Source organism: Dicentrarchus labrax, unplaced genomic scaffold (genome assembly GCF_905237075.1).
Source record: "Dicentrarchus labrax unplaced genomic scaffold, dlabrax2021, whole genome shotgun sequence".
Lineage (NCBI taxonomy): Eukaryota > Metazoa > Chordata > Actinopteri > Moronidae > Dicentrarchus > Dicentrarchus labrax.
Window position 1 is genome coordinate 24,292,531 of NW_026136701.1, and position 17,393 is coordinate 24,309,923.

A 17,393-nucleotide genomic window follows, 5' to 3' on the forward strand; every position below is an offset into this window, starting at 1 on the left:
AGAGGGAACATATTTATGAATACCCAGAAAACAACGTATAGCTTTGTTTTGTACTGCATCTGAAATCCTTCTTTCTTTAAATCCCCATACCCCAGCAGCATAATTCACAATGGGAGAAACACATGCATCATACAATTGAGTGTAAGTAGAATAACCAAGGTCTTTACATATTTTTAACTTGTTAACAACGGAAACCAGAGCTCTTCCAGCTGAATCAGCCAGGAGTTTAATTCCATTTTCATAGTGGAAATCCTAAATATTTATAAACAGATGTATTTTCTAATGGCATATCAGAAAAAGTAAATTTTTCTCACTTCTTAGGACACCTTTTTTTCTAAAATGAATTATCTGTGTTTTACTCTGATTTATGGACAGCCTCCATCTGCAACACCAGGTCTGTACTAAGTTTAGCATATTCTGTAAATCATCCTCCGATTCAGCCAGCAGAGCAATATCATCCGCGTACAACAAAATACCCACAGTTAAATCATTCAAATGTATACCTAAATTAGCATTCTTGATTTCAAAAGCCAGGTCATTTATATAAAGAGAAAACAAACTAGGGGACAGGACATCACCCTGTTTAACACCAAAGGGGGTTTTAAACCAGTCAGTTTGAAGATCATTTACCTGAACACACGCAACTGAGGAACTATACAGTGACTTTAGAGCTTGATAGAATTTACCATCCACACCTCCTTTTAAAAGTTTTAAAGCAAGCAGATTTCTATTTACCCAATCAATAGCCTTTTGGAAATCCACAAAACATACAAAAGTAGATTTATTTTCTGCAATTCTTGTCCTGACAATTGTTGAAATTGTATGAATATGATCAATGCAGGCTTGACTCCTTCTGAACCCATTCTGTTCATCAACTAAATATTCCTCTGTTTCCAGATACTCGGTCAGCCTAGCATTCAAAATACTACTATACAATTTATACACTGTGCTAAGAAGGCTGATTCCACTGTAACTGAGTGGTATCCTAGGGTCATTCTTAGATGACTTTGGGATAGGTTTGATAATGGACTTATACCACACGGAAGGAATAATACTGTGTTTAAAACAAAACCTAAACAAACAGAAAAGTATGTTTAAAAGAGGAGGTGACTTTAACACTTCATTTGGGATATCTTCCACACCTACTGCTTTTTCTTAGACTTATGTATAGCAGCTTTCACTTCTTCCAAGGTAAAATCACATTTCCAAAAAAAAAAAAAGTCAAAGGTTCTCTCCGCCCATATTTCTCTCTAAATTGTCCTTTACTTTACATGCATCTTCAAGAAAAGCATCTTCAAAAATAAGTGGAATATTACTTCCTGAAAATAAATCAGCAAAATCGGTCTCCCACTTTTTAATTACAAAATCTTTCCTGCATTCCAGGACATCATTACTTAAGATAACCCCCATAGGTATTTTCTGTATTCTCCTTGGGCCTAATTTATTAATTTCCCTCCAAAATTGTTGTGGATTATTGGTTTGTAAATAATCTAATCTCAAGGACTGCCCTCTACTAAACTTCCTTTTGTAGAACCTTAATTTTTTATCAAATATAAACTGTGCTTGCCTGTAATTTTCTCTCAGTTGTTGTTTCCTTACTGGATCATTACAACGAAGAAAGTTCTTTTCAGGTATTTTTCGTTCATTCCACAGTTTTTGGAGCTCAGAATTCCAGAAAGGTTTAGAGCACCTTGCTAACTGCTTAAATTTGTATTTATTTAAATGTTTGGGTTGACATTTATCCATTTCTAAAATCATCATATCACAGAACTCATTGTACCACCGATCAACACTATTTTGTGTACTTTGACAGGATTCAAGTTGTTTTATTAACCCTAATAATGCAAAGCGACAATTTTTAAAAAAAAATTACATTTACATTTATTTTGTCAACCAAATCTCGTGTTCATTCGGTCCTATAAGGTATAAAACTGTAATCATCATGATCAGAATCAATAAGGAGATCATTTATTATTGTCTTTTACATTGCTGAGATTCTGATCAAACAAATTGATTGTGTGGATGAAGTGAATCTGTACAATAAGTCATTTAACGTTTACTTAATCAATAAACAAATATGAATAAAGTATTTTCTTCTTGTCTTCATTCCAGAGTCTTGTAGTCTTCATGTTTAGAGCTGAAGAACTTTCTTATCAGCTGTCCTCACTAAAACAGCTTTGTTACAGAGAAATTAGTTTTCAGACACCATCAATATCTGTCCTCTGCAGTAATTTAGGGATCTAACAATTGAACATGTATGATGTAATTCTCTAAAACCTCACAGGCCTCATTGAAGCAGCTACAAGAACTTTATTTTTGGGTTGATTCTGGCGTCCCCTGTCGACAAAACCTTATCAAAGTAGCCAATCTTCTCACTCATGGTCTTGTTTCCTTAAGCAGGTGAAATTAATAAAGTTGAAGGCACTAAAATATTTTTGTACTGCAGCACTGACATTTCCCTTTAGTGGAAATAAGGTGCCCTTCTGCCCACAATAAAGCAGGGAAAGCATCATACACACAAAACACAAAACAAGGCCCGGGACCCCGACTGACACTGACTCTTAAACCCACCCTGTATCTATCCATTACAGGAATGCACACACAAATATCATTATATGTCACACTGCTAAGTTGCAGATTCCCCGGTCAATTATTTGCACATTTCTGTACAGCTTTTGACTCATTTATTTAAGTATCCGGACATTTTATACATCTCTCTCCCTTTATACTTGTATGTACTGGCTCCTTTTATTTTATCTTTATTCATATTTTTTTTACGATTTATTCTAATTCTTATGCACAAATGTACGAAGACAATAAACCGGATTCTGATTCAAAAATATGAAGACTTATTATTTATTTAAGATAAGATTTACCTTTATTAATCCCCCGTAGGAGGAATTCAAGTTAGACACAGCAGCATAGAGGCAATGTAGTACAAAGAGTACAGAAATGTAAAAGTACAATAAGAATATTACAAAATATAGTAGAAAACACAAGACTTTAAATCTAAAACTAAACTGTACATGTGCAAACTTAAAGATAATAGAGGGTTTGAATTATTATCATTTATTTGTAATAATATAATTTTGTTTCTGTCTGATGTTTTACTTACAAAATAAAGCTTTTTAAAAAAAAACCCTCAAATGACCGACAGGGGGAGCTCCACCGCCTGAAAGCCCGATGATCCAGCTACAGACTTCATATCCCAGAATCCTTGGCGCCGAGGTCCGAGCAGACGAAGGGGAAACAGATGACTCGTCTGCTGCGTTGAGGTTGAAACCTGCCGACTGAAACCAACCGAGGGGCTGACTCACTGAACAAAACGCCTCAAGGAAGCGAGTTTAAAAGGTAAGAACCGCCGATGGAGACTTTTTATTAAAAACCTGCTTTTTATTTTTAAGACTTTATCAAAGCAGCAGGCTAACTAACTAGCCAGCTAGCTGTCAAACGATGCTGGTAAACACCTCCTGTTTCATTCTGGCATTCATGGACGGCGATGCAGCTGCAGCAGAGAGGCTGTTTATCTCGGTTTATAGCATCTTAATGTGTGTTATTAGTCAGCATTAAGGGATAAACAGCTGATATATATGTGTGTGTGTTTTATGGGGGGGGGGTCTGCAGTGGTCTTGTTGTTGTTGCTGGCCTCCTCTCCGCCCAGACTATCGCTGTTTCCTGCTGCAGTTTGGGCATTTTTATAGTTAACTGGATTAAAGTGCACCTATAATCTACATTTATTGAACTGATGGTGGCTTCAGGGCTGCAGAGGAGGCTCAACCTGCCCCTCCATCCACAGTTTAACCTCTTTTTTTTAATGCTGTATCGTTCATGTTTTTTTTTTTTTTTTATGTGTCGGGCCTTTGAGAGCCAAGACAGCATGCACTATGTTAGAGTCTGCAACATGCAAACACTCAGGACTGACCAGTGAGAACGGGTGCCATGCATCCAGGTTTCTCAGCATTTGTTGGTGCAGGCAGGGGTTGTCGTCTCCTCCTCCACAGGTGAGGGTGAACCTGGTTTCAGGATACCAGCCTGCTCCCTCTTTACATTATTGAATAATCTGCTGGTTTTATTCTGAAATGCATTAAGTTATTGTTTGCTCCAGGACGTGGTGTGCAGTCTAGACCTGCACTAGATGAAAACCTGTCGCTGTGCAGTTGTGGAAAATATCCATAAACCCAAAGATTCATTAACTTCATCATATAAGACAAAGAAAAGCAATAAATCCTCATATTTTAAAAAGGTTTAAAGCTGCAAATGTTTGGCATTTTGCTTTGAAAGTGGCTGAAATGATTGATTGACTAATTGATCATCAGAATATGGATTAATGAGCTTACTGTCGCAGCTCTCTTCTGTACGGTGCCATATATATTTCATGTTACCGCTGTCCTACACTCCCTTTTAATTCAGGATATATAACATCATCACACAAAGCTTCGGGATTACGGTTCTAACCAATCAGGAATGGGTAAAACGGCTCTTGTTTCCATCTCTAATCGACTAACTAACCATAGATATTGAATTAGGGACGGCGGTCAGAAATCTTATGCCACACAGTTGGGCCTTTCCAGCTTTCCAGGAAACAATGTTTACGTGTGCAAACACATAACCAGCAGTCTCAGAAACAGGGAAAAAGGGAAGGATTTGTCTTGTGTTTATACGGTTTGGCAATAGTGACCCAAGGCTGACCTATTTTTCTCTGTTATGGACACATAAACAGGAAGAAAGGACATAAACGCTGGTATTTCCAGGTCTGCTTTTGTGGCTGTATTCTTACCCTGGAAGAACAATAAATGGAGCACACTGGTCACATTACAGCCTCCATGTAGTCCAGCTGGTAGCAGTTAAGTTGTAGTAACTAGTTAGAGACTTGCTAGTGAAGAAAGTGGAAACATCTAGCGGCTAAAGAGTTCGATATTAGTCTTTTTACGAGGAAGGAGCTGGTCATTGGTCAACAGTCACAGCTCTGGTTTCACAGTACTGTGCTTCGGTCTTCGTAAGAGCTTCGCGTGCGTGACTGCATTCGTCTGCAGACGGATGATCACACTGGAGTTTCACCAAAGTTCAGTGAAACCCACTAATCCATAGAAATCCTGTGACCACAAGTCAGCTGCTGGAGTTATTTCTCCCATAATTCATAGTGAGAGCAAGCAGAGGCCACCTTTCTGCCCCACATGGAGCTACCGTCACGTTTGCCTTTATACCACCGGACTGACGCAGGCAGAAACAGCCGTATTGGTGAATATGTCAGCGTAGAAACACAGTGACCACGTTACATCGCTGTCTGTCTGTCTGTACGAAGCAGCGACAGACCGATTAATCGATGTCTGCGCTCACGAGGCCGATCAATAAAAACATGTCTTCAGACACTTTGCAGGCGGCCCTGTCAGCGTGGAACACAGTTAGTGGCTCTGTACTTTAACTGTGAAGCATCCTGCTGTAAACGTAGGCCTGAATGTCCGATAGAATACAATAGAAGATAATTATAAGAGACTCCTTTTCTGTGGTATAGTAAACTGAGTAAGTGACATATATTTTATATTATATTAAAAACAATGAACTCAGTTACTGCAGGAAGTTTGTGAGTGATTTGGATGAATGTTGAGCAGATTATTTCCTGTTCAGGGAACTTTTTATACAATTCTCTGTCTGTATTATGTATTTTTATAATTCTTCAACAATCATAAAGACTTATTAGGTTTCCTTTTTTACAGATTCAATGTTTTTTCTTCTCCCTGGCTCTTGGTCATTGTTCTATCAGGCAATTTACTTTATATTTCTTCACAGAAGTGAACCAAATGCTGAGATATCGGCCTACTGTGTGTATATTTGTTTGAATTAATCTGACAAATTTCTTTATTTATTATGAGCTTGAATATAAAAATCACAAAAGACGTTTTCTCATATGAATTAGGAGAATCCAGGCCATCACACACGTAGGTACACAACAGGAGATCGTCTGCGTTACTACTGGAAATCCTGCCAATTCCGAGTCGAATCCAATACTTTATATTTACATAAATGTTGATTAAATATGCAGCTGTAGCTACTAAATGTGCCACTTTGGCTCTTTAACCAAGAATCAAGTTCCATTTTGGCCTTTTACCCACAGAATTAACAGTAATTATCGTCTGTGATGTTTCCAGCTAAAAGTGGAAGAGGTTTATTGTTCTAGCAGCATTGAACCCATCGCACCTTTTTCAATTCAATTCCAGTTTGTGGAGTTTCTTCCACGATACGCTTTTAATTCACCAAAACAGTCCTGGTTCCTGCTCGCTGGAACCAGTCCGACCTGTGCCTCCCATCAGCCTCTCCCAGGCGACTGCTGGTTAAAGACTGTATTGGATTTCCTGCCATTGCCTCATTTTGGTTGTTGGGTTTTGTCCAAGACACAATGGCTGCCTCTTTAAACCAGATTCCAATCACACTGTTTTTTTCTTTCCTGTTTACTTACATTTTGTCTTCCGTTTCTCCTTTCTCCCTCCACTCAGTGATAACATCCACAGCAACCAGCAGCTCATCTACAGAGATATTACTTTTACTACCTTTTTTCATGGTCTTTCTTAACCTCATTAGTGTAAATGCAAGAGCCCACAACTCTCAACTAAACTAAAAGGATCAAATAATCAGATTTCCAGAGGTATAAAAACATAGATATTGCTTTCTTTTGAGAGCCTCACCCTAAATAATCTCATATTCTTGTGCCCCAAATGAGTCCTTCGAGTTTTAAAGAGGAGATTGAATTTGAGGGTTGGCGTGATGGGAGCTGATTCAGATGGTGAATCTTGTTTTGTTTCTCTGGCAACAATAAAACTGTGTATCTCATTTGTGTATCTGCACCAGATTCATTCTTAACCCTCTCATGAAAAGTAGAAAAGTGAATTTTCTTAAAGACAATGAATCAGTTGAGATTTTAACATCCTTGGTTGAGTTCAGTGTAAATAACTGAACTTGATTTCTAGACTTTAAAGCTTGAATGACTCATAGCTCTAATAATAAATGTTTAATTAGTGTGTGTGTGTGTGTGTGTTGTGTGAGTGTGTGTGTGTGTGTGTGTGTGTGTGTGTGATGGTGGTCTGTCGTCTGTGTAGTTTGTTCTCTCTCTTGCTAAATATATCTTGATCTCAGTGAGATTTACTGAATAAAATAAAGCTTCACTAACTTGAAGAATACTTGTAATACAAAATGCTGAATTTCTGTCCCATCAGTCGAGTAAGCTCAGACGTCAAGCGTGGTGTAGCTATAAAAAGTTGTGCAGAGGAAGCTGCAGATAGCGGAGGGTCTATTTGCTTTCAGGGGAAATTACAGCACATGAAATGACACTATGTTGGTTTATCGCCTTCTTATTTCCTAGAAATGTGCCCCCCGTTGCTCAACCTATTCCAGTAGATCAGATTGACGCTGTCCAGTAAACCTCTGGATCATTTTCAAAATAAATCATTTACAAAATGCAACAACTGTAACAACCTGCGTACTGAAGCTGCAGTTCAAGTCGGACATTTTCTATTGCAAAAGTATCTTTACGTGTCAGCGTTGTAAGTTTTACAGTTAATTTAAGGTGAGTTAAGAGCTGAAAACGGAGGCATTTGGTGGATTGAAAAAATAATGCTGGGATGAAACTGGTTTCACTCAACTATAAAGTTTGAAAAGAACGAGATCACATACCGCGACGCAACCAGTTTATCATGACGAGAGAAAATAAACAGCTTGTATCACGTTTCCACATCAGAGTACAGTCAGTGCAAAAGAGGTTTCACTTCCTGAAACATAGACAGTGTAAGTAACAAGTGAAATGGTCAAAGGTCGTAGCATTCAGACAATAACAGCAGTAGTTTTAATGATAGAATAATAATAATAATCCTTATTGTTGCCCTGATGGTGTTTTTTCGGCACCAGTATCGAAGAACAACGCAGACATTTCACAGATTACTAAAGACTTTGTAGCCCACTGACACCTGTAGTGGATCCCATTGATGCAGATAGTTTTTGGTTTCATGTGTCCAACATTTGAGATTTCTATTATTACTTTCTATTATTATCCCCAGTACTGTGAATAATCCTCAGATTTCTCTGTAGACAGTCTTCAGCTGTGGAACTACTTTCTGCAGTTTATTTTAAAAACTGTGAGGAATGTTCTTTTCTTTTTTTTTCTATTTGGCTGAACTGAAAGTTTATTTATTTATTGTTTTTTGGCCACTTGGGAGTCAGCACTGCAAATTTTCACCTTATAAAGTTGTTATTGCACACTCAGCAGCCCTGTCTTTGTCCTCTTGGTGAATGCAAGTCCAATAATCACTCTTAATTCGAGCTCTTTGGCCTCTGGAGGAAATAATATGTGGCTCTGGAGCTGCTCAGTGTTTCACGTTCTTCACTAGTTAGTCCCATACTTTGTCTAATGTGCAGATTGATACTGAGAGTGATCTGAAACAGTAAAGTTAATGGCTGTACAACCAAAACAAAGAGCTAAAAGACTCTCCAGCGAGCCGAGGCTAACTGAATAAAATGTACCGTGGGTTCAATACACTGATTCCTCTCGTTTTGCTTCATCCTCCCCGCAGATGCAGTGATGATGTTTACCTCCACAGAGCGAGTCCACATCCACTAAACCGGGCCTGGCTTCCTGCTCCAATGACCCGCCTCGTCTGACTCCACCTGAGTCCACCTTCTGTAGACCGGTGGGTCGGGGCTGGCCCTGCTCGGGGATGGAGAGCCGATGCAGCAGCAGCGCCGATTCGCGGCTGACCAGCCGGGGGGTCGGGTCTATCAACACCGCGGGCATCTGCGCGAGGGTGGAGTCGTACGAATCCGGCGAGAAGAAGTGCATCTCGGACGTGAGGAGGACCTTCTGCCTCTTCGTCACCTTTGACCTCTTGTTCATCACCTTGCTCTGGATCATAGAGCTCAATGTAAGACATGTCTGTTGGATGATGTTTATGATATTATTATTATTATTATGATAGAGGCAGACAACAGAGAACATTAACATCATTAACCTTTGGGTTCTGTTTGTTGAAAATAGGAACACTTGTGTTCAGAGACTAAAAATACAGTAATGAAGCCCAGTAAGGGGGGGGGGGGGATTGTGTAGTTGATTTTATTTGACTTGTCTAACAACCGAAGTGACTCAGTTCTGTTAACCACATTTTTACATACTGTGTGTCAGGTGATGAATCCATCTGACCTCGTTCGTTGTTGAGTTATTGAACTTTACGACCTTTTATCAGATAACCACCCTCGTGTATAACTAATATACCGACGACTGTACACACTGTAAAGCCTTTATGGTCCAACGCTTTCGTTTGAATTGTGTCAAGGCCAAACAAAAAAAGAAAACGGTCAGGTGCTGCCGGAGAAGTGAATCGAGGTCACGAAGCTATAAAACTTTGTGCCCTGAATGAGGAAGTGATTGTACTGCGGCACACATTCCCAGAGTGCTCCACTTTCACCAAAGTCAACGCTGAGCATCAAACTCATTTATTGTTTGTAGAAGTGTATTTGGAAGGACTCCAGTGACTCACCTTGAACAGTAAATGTGCTCGCTGGACTTCTTATTCTTTCTCTGACTGTAAACTTGTCAGTCTGGAACTTTAATGTTTAAGGTTTCCTTTCCTTCTCTCTCTCTGGGCTACCTCTCTAACTCTAACACGTTACGTTGCTCTCTTCTTATCAGGCTTCAAAAACACTGCAACAAATTCAAAACCAGCAAATAATCAGGTTATTCCACTACTATATATTATATACTGAAGGCCCTCTACAGAGGCCGGCATGCTGAACTGCCATGTTTCGACAGTAGCTGAGAGCGAGAGGCCGAACCCCAAATTCCTCCCGACGTGGTGTTGTGTGTCTCTGTGTGTGTGTGTGTGTGTGTGTGTGTGTGTGTGTGTTAGTTTACAAGACTAGAAAAACGCTACAGAAGTGGATTTATTTTATTTTTATTTACTTTTTAACAAGATAGGTTCACACTGCAAGCCTTAGTGCTCAAATATGGCTGGTATCAGATTCATAAATCAAAGTTTAAGTTTACGTTTTAACCCGATGGTGGCGCTAGATTTAATCCAAGTTATTACAGTTCATCCTGAAGGAGACATGGAGGAGAGCAAACAACCGCTTCACTTTAATTGTTGTGTACATGACAAATAAAGATTTTAATCCTGGTTAAGAATTAAACTAAAGATAAACACTTCAATAAAGACACAATAGACCTTTTTGCTGGGAAATTCCAGAACCAGTTTTTAGTCACCAAAAACAGTTTCAACAACAGCACGAGCGCCACGTCCTGCCAAACATTTCATTCCACTCATACCGATAATACCGACGAGGCAGCTGAATAAAATGAAAACAGTCAAGCGAGGAAGGAAGGAGGAAGGCCTGCAGTTCAGTCTGAGTTCCTTTTCTATCTATTTCTAGATAGAGTTTCTAGCAGTGTTTTATACAGCAGAAGAGGGAAGTAAAGACCACTCCACTAAATAGGTTGCTGGAGAGCCGTGAACATCAACACAGTGTCCTACATTCCTTTAAATGATAAAACTGACATTATTCTATATCAGTGGAAAGCAAATAGCTGTTAACAAAAACTCCTCCGATAGTTTGCGACACAAATTGTACTACTGTAGAAATAAATCTCATAAATCAGGATAAATGTAACCTCATAACATGTAGTACTTCCCCAACATGGCTAATTAAACTGCGTGTGTTGCAATGAAGTCTAATAAACACAGATAAGTCATAGAAATTGGCCTTTTTGTGTCAACGTCTGTACTTTCGTCACTTCATTTAACCATAAATCAAGCAGACCAGTGTCCATGTGTGGACTACCAATCAGATACAGCTCTACTCTTGTAGTGAAACACGTTTAACAAGTCATTTCTGCCGTAACTCAGTTAAACTGAGACTCAATCAGAGGACTTATGGACCGATTATTCTAATCATCTTTGTTTAAGGGGGCAGTTCCTCACAATAACTGCACTTACAGGCTCCGAACTGGACATAAACTCTGTCATTAAGCACTTCAGTATGATTCATTCTACGTTTCTGCTCCTGTCAGCGACAGGTGTGGCAGCCATTCATCAGACAAGATGTCTGCATACAGAAAGATTTATTACAGTATTTTTCTATCAGATCTTTATCTTTTTAGTTGCTTAAAGTATGAGTGACAGCCAGTGAGAGAGTGAAATGGAAGAATGTTTGTGTTTGACAGGTGAACGGTGGCATTCAGAAGCAGCTGGATAAAGAAGTCCTGCACTACGACTACCGCGCCTCCTTCTTCGACATTTTTGTAAGACCTCATTTATTTATTCCGTGTTCCTTCTTTTGTTGTTGTCCTTCTCCTTTAACTTCTTCTTCCTGTATCTTTCCCTCCCTACAGCTCCTGGCTGTTTTCAGGTTTGCCACTCTCATCCTGGCGTACGCCGTCTGTAAGCTGCGTCACTGGTGGGCCATCGCGGTACGTGTTCTCCTTTTAGGACTGCGATATATGACGTTATTATTTGTATCAGCAGAGGGCGCTGTATAAAACGTATAATGTATATAACTTTATATGCACTGAGCTGTTGATTACCTGCATGTAAATAAGTGATGGGCGTCATCTGTTTAAAGTGGATCTGGGACTGATTAGGATAAGACATTGGTACATTGAAATGCATTTTAAAGAGCCGGTGTTTGTACATTAGTTGTAGCATCATTAGCATCAAACCAAGAAATACCAGATTCAATTGCAATGAAATAATTCAACAAGATTAAAAACAGCACAGTAACAATTCAATGAAATTCTAAATTGGTGAATTTTTAATAGAAATTTAAAATCATTACAGATGATAAAGCCACTGAAACTGGAATATTTCACATTCCTATTACCAGAATATTGTAATTAAATAACTAAAATACCACCATTACAGCATTTAAAGGTCCAGTGTGGAACATTTGGGAGGATCTATTGGCAGAAATGGAATATAATATTCATATTATATATACGTCTTGTTTTTGATTGAGGGGGAAAACTCACAGATCTTTTGAACACAGAGCAATTTAAGAGGGGTTGACTTGACACAGGCTTACAGTGGACTGAACAGGGGTGGACAAAATAAGAGAGACAGCTAACAATGCCACACGGTGTCCTGACGGTAAATGAAAACTAAGTGAAGCATATTCTGTTCATTTCCTCTTCAGAGTGAGACGTGTTGATTTGACGGTTATTTCTGAGGCTGTAATCAAACATCCTGTCATGTTGTTGAGGTTAAGGTTGTTCCTCTTTGCTTAATGTTTGTTGAATATCGTCACAGGATCTGTTTTACCAGCTTTTTGCAGCTACTGTAAATCACAACAGCAGCTGCTGGTTATTGGAAGTTAAACACCCATCAGGTATACAGGTAGATGATTCATCATTATACAACAACGTTTGTAGTTCCTTCATGCTACACACATAGAAAAAGATAATCAAATTCATAGACTAACATAAAATAAAACAATAATTAATTACTGTTACTGTATTTTAAACAGTTATTTATATAGATATACATTGAATTTGGGTTGTTGAAAGCAGCAGTGATGATAATATGCTTTTATCTTCGCATAAACAGAAAAAGTTTGAGCACTAAGAATCATGAATGTACGCATTTATTCTGGTTTAGTCGTATTTGCTGAAACTTTCACTCTATCCTGACATTAGTTCATGAAACAATCAGGTTCCTCTGGCTCGTCCTACTGCTCCTAACGGCTTTCACAGGAATCCACTGAACGAAAAACAACCAATCAGAGCCAAGAAAGATCAACTGTTTTACAGCCACCAACCCAAACGTACCCGCTGCAGCTTTAATATAAAACCTGTGTCAGTGTTTTATTGTGCAAGAGCCAAAGCTACAACAATAGTGACTGTACAGATACAGCAGTGATAAACAGGAATAAAATACAACAAAAATATACAAAAGATGACGTGTTACAAAGTTCTAATTAATATAATAATGATGACGACGTAATACAGGCTTTCAAAGAAGGTTTAAATAGACCGATAGGGGTTTTTAAATTATGTAATGGTCTTAAAATGATCTAAAAACAAAAAACAAAACAGACAAACATGAGATTGTGTGTCCAATGAAGTGAATTATCAAAGAGCAGCAGTGTTCTCAGTAGATCCTCACCGACGCCGACTGAACCGACTCTCACAGGATATTAACTGTTTCTTTTTGTACTTAACTGAATAATAAAATAGAGAAGCACAGATAAATAATAGAGAAGAGAGAAAAGGACTTTTTCTTTTGTCAAATTTTACCCCCCGATGGAAGAAAGGAACATTTTCTGTAACCTGTATTTTTAATTATTTTAATCGGTGTTTCCCTCCGTTCCCTCAGATCACCACTGCAGCCAGCTGTGCTTTCCTGATTGTTAAAGTCATTTTATCAAAGGTAAGAGTCACATGTGAGGGGAAACTGAGGTCAGGCTCCACCTGCTGCTCATTATCAGAACTACATGCACTGTTTCATTAGTGTGACACTGTTATTATATATTTTGTGATAATTGCTTATAAACATGATTTGAACTGAGGAAATGTTTCTGAAATGTGCTACTGAAAACATAATTATTAGTTTGTTTCTCCAGTGTTTTTACTCCCTTTTGTTTTGTCTTCTTCCTTTTTTAATACAAATCATCTTATTTTATTATTACCTTAATTTGTTTTGTCTTATTGTTCTTATTTTTTTATCATGATTATATTTACCTTCACTTTTATGTGAAACACTTTACATATGCATTGCATTTAGTTTATTATTATAATTACAAACAGTAGAGTTCCATATGTTTAATAAATGTGATTGTATTGACAGTTTAGGCAATACTACAAAATAAAAGCACAAATCTAACTAATAGGATTTCCTTATTTGAGACAATAACAATGATTTCTGCTCTTTAAATGTGTTAGAGCAGTTTGTTGACCAGCTTGTTTCCATGTGAGTGTATGATGAGATATTCAGGCTCAGTCAGACGAGGTACTACAGTCTGTGTGCTGAAATGTGTGTGTGTGTGTGTGTGTGTGTGTGTGTGTGTAGCTGCTGTCTCAGGGGGCCTTTGGGTACCTGCTGCCCATCATCTCCTTCGTGTTGGCCTGGATAGAAACATGGCTGCTCGACTTCAAGGTTCTGCCTCAGGAGGCTGAAGACGAAAACAGTGAGTCACGTTACGCTGTTATCCAACGGTAGAAGATGTATTTAGAGTCCTTAATTAAATCAAAATGCCATTTGATTAATGTAAAAATACTCCATTACAAGTAAAAGTAATACTATCATCAGCAAAATGTACTTAAAGTGTCACTGTAGCTGCTCGATGCTGCTAGTTTTAACTTCTTTTATACACAGTTAGGTATGATTATATTATTTATATTGTTTTTTAATGTAAAATCTGGATGTGAAAAGTAGCTACAACTGTTAGATAAATGTAGTAAAAAGGGGCAACATTTCCCTCTAAGATGTAGTGGAGTACAAGTATAAAGTATCAGAAATACTCAAGTAAAGTAGTTGTACCTCACAATTGTACTTAAGTAAAGTTTTTATTATGAGCAGTGATAATAACCGTTACCTCTACTGTAACTACTGCAGTAGTACTTCATTTTCTGTTACTATACTTCTACTAATACTAAGAATACTACTGCTGCTTCTTTTGTTACTGGTATTATTAACTATATTAATGCTGCTGCTGCTTTACTGATGATATTACAGCAATTTGTATGCCAATAACTTTAAATAGTAATAAAATATATGCTATTAATAATAGTGCAAATGTAACTATTTTGGGGCATTTATGACCTTTATTTTGACAGTGAAGAGGTGACAGGATACTCGTCCTGCTGATACTTTTACTACCTGTACCACCATTAATACTCCGTAGTCTTTCCTTAATACTGTTTCACTTCTTCCTTCATGTGTTTCAGGATATCAGTCCATCATGGACGCCACAGAGCGAGCTCCTCTCATGTATCCGGGTCCTTTATCTGACGGGCAGTTCTACTCTCCACCAGAGTCTGTGGCAGGTCTGTGGAAATATCTCACACTTAACTCAAAGCTTTTCTTACCTAATCACACCCAGTGTCAGTCCAAGAGCTTGTCTAAGACAACGGGAAGTCACAGTGTGACGTTTTATTGCTTTAACGGGCCGGTTACATTGAACACGTGATGTTTGCTTCCATTATAATCAATAAAACTGGCATTACTGGGCGAGAGAGCAGCGTGTAAATGTTGGTATATTTATATAAAGATTGAAACAGAAGACTGAATGACGATGATAGGTTGCCTTTAACTCTACAGCAGGGACCTCTTTTCTATCATTGAGTAAACTGTGATGTATTTTATGGATTATATTTAATAATAACTCAAATAATGAACACAATAACTGCAGGACAAAGTTTTCCTGAACGTTTTATACAATTCTTTGTCTCTGTTACATATTTTATTTATTTTTTAACAATCTTAAACATAATTAATAGGCTTATTTTTTGACAAATTTAGTGTTTTCTTGTCATTGTTCTGAATGTTCTGTAATGAGTGCTGAAATATAGGATTGCAATATGCATTTAAACCTTTCGTACACACCTTAAAATGAAGACGGCCTTACCCTCCATGAAGCTTTGGCGACCCCTAGTGGCAGAACCACTGCCTTACAGCCTACTGTAGTCTGATACAAACACGGTGCTGGTCCAAAAACTAAAGAAACGATCCCCAAACAGATCAGTTGTTGCTGTTTACAGAGACTCTAGTCTGCAGCTCACACACTGACAGCTGTACAGGAACAGCTGAGTAACATCAGGCTTTACCATCAAAGAGCCTCTGCTGCTTTTAACTAATGGGTTCAATAACACCGACTTCTTGAAAAACTATTCCTGTTTTTTTTTTATGTTTTTTTTTGCTGTTTTGTCTTCACACTGATGTGTTTCTTCCTCGTGTTCAGACTCTGATGAGGAGCTGGACGATAAACACGATCCAGAAAAAGGGCTCATTCAGCAGCTGACTTAACAGGTAACAGTTGGCAGTAACACGCTCTGTGTACTCCTAAAGGTTGATGCAGTTACAACCAGTGTCCTCACCCAAAATCATGAACCTTATTTTCTCTATATTGTTTTTTTTTTTTGCTCCCCCTTTAGGATCTCCGCTTCTGAAGGTGAAATGTTTCCGGCTCCTGTTCTGCTACTGAGGGAGAATTCTGCCTTACACATTCTGCCATTTTTAGTTTTTATCCGTCTCGATGAGGTCTTTGTATCCTCCTACCCACGAATGCACCTATCTGATATCAGCCTTCTGCATGCACACTGGGACTGGAAAAGTGTCGCTTAAAAAGCAGTTTTTCCAGTATCACGACTTGTGGTTATTTTTAGGATTTCTCCACACATTTGAGGAACTCTGGACCTTCGAAGGAGAATTCATATTAATGGGTATTTACACATAAAATTGCACATTGTGTCCGAGGCTCCCAGCTACGAGATGGAATGAAAACGAAATCAATACATTTCAGATTGATTTCAGTGTCAGACCGTGAATCAAAGATATATAAAAAAAACCCAAATGATTTCTTCTCTACGTTATTACTGTCTTATAATGTCATGTTTACATTTAGTTTGTTGATCATTTTCACATGCTTGGGTTTGAAGTCACTGTAATGGAAAATAAGCTTTCTCCATAGACTCTGCATAACAAAAAAGGATTTTAGTTTAACTTTTTCGGCCAGTATTGAGCCTGTGGACCATGTTTGTAGCAAACGAGAGGCAGAATATTTGTGTTTGACTACTACCGGGTCTCAAAGAGCAGTGAAACGACTTACACAGAATATTATTACAGTATAAAGATGATGAAGAAGTATAAAGAATACAGTCTGCTTCTAAAAGAGTATGAAGTATTATTTTACTTTCAAACTAAAATGAGCCATAAAATCTGAAGTGTTTAAGAGGTCGGGCTGCTGTAAACTGCTGTTAGACACAGTCGGAGCTCAGAACGAGTTGAACAATACATGTACATATCTTCATGCATGCCTTGCAAGCAAAGTGGATTTTTTTTGTTTTTATCAAAAGCTTGTCTGTAAAATAGAATCATTAAAATGTGAAATCTTGTCATTTGATTTCTTTTTTGTATACAGCATCAACATTCAGTGGTGGAAGATGTTTTAGGTATGTTTAAAGTAGTAATAAAATACTTTAATAAAAGTCCTGCATATAAGATATAAGTAAAAATATAAAGAACCAACAGTAAAAGTGCTTATTTCAGAATAAAATATATGAGCATCGAGTGCACAACAATGTCTCTAACAATCTTTTGTAAAATATCTTTTGGCCTAAAATTATTTCAAATGTAGATTTTTATGTTAAACTAGCCATTAATGAAGGAAAACCTCAATATAACAGGTGATTTTAAACAGTAGTGTAT

At 38.0% G+C, this 17,393-nt stretch overlaps 1 protein-coding gene and 1 long non-coding RNA gene across 2 annotated transcripts; one reads left to right on the top strand and one right to left on the bottom strand.

Annotated features, from left to right (window-relative positions):
- The first annotated feature begins 3,204 nt into the window (after positions 1–3,204).
- On the top strand, positions 3,205–17,079 carry stard3nl (STARD3 N-terminal like). Its single transcript, XM_051390019.1, has 9 exons — positions 3,205–3,351; positions 8,559–8,906; positions 11,198–11,275; positions 11,366–11,443; positions 13,344–13,397; positions 14,037–14,154; positions 14,915–15,013; positions 15,928–15,995; positions 16,121–17,079. Exons 2-8 carry the CDS (start codon positions 8,703–8,705, stop codon positions 15,990–15,992), a joined length of 696 nt encoding a protein of 231 aa, XP_051245979.1. The 5' UTR covers positions 3,205–3,351; positions 8,559–8,702; the 3' UTR covers positions 15,993–15,995; positions 16,121–17,079.
- LOC127358757 (uncharacterized) lies at positions 7,807–8,559 on the bottom strand. Its single transcript, XR_007882541.1, has 2 exons — positions 7,911–8,559; positions 7,807–7,872 (listed from the first exon to the last, which is right to left on the bottom strand). It is a non-coding gene; the product is annotated as an uncharacterized LOC127358757 (long non-coding RNA).
- Positions 17,080–17,393: the final 314 nt, after the last annotated feature.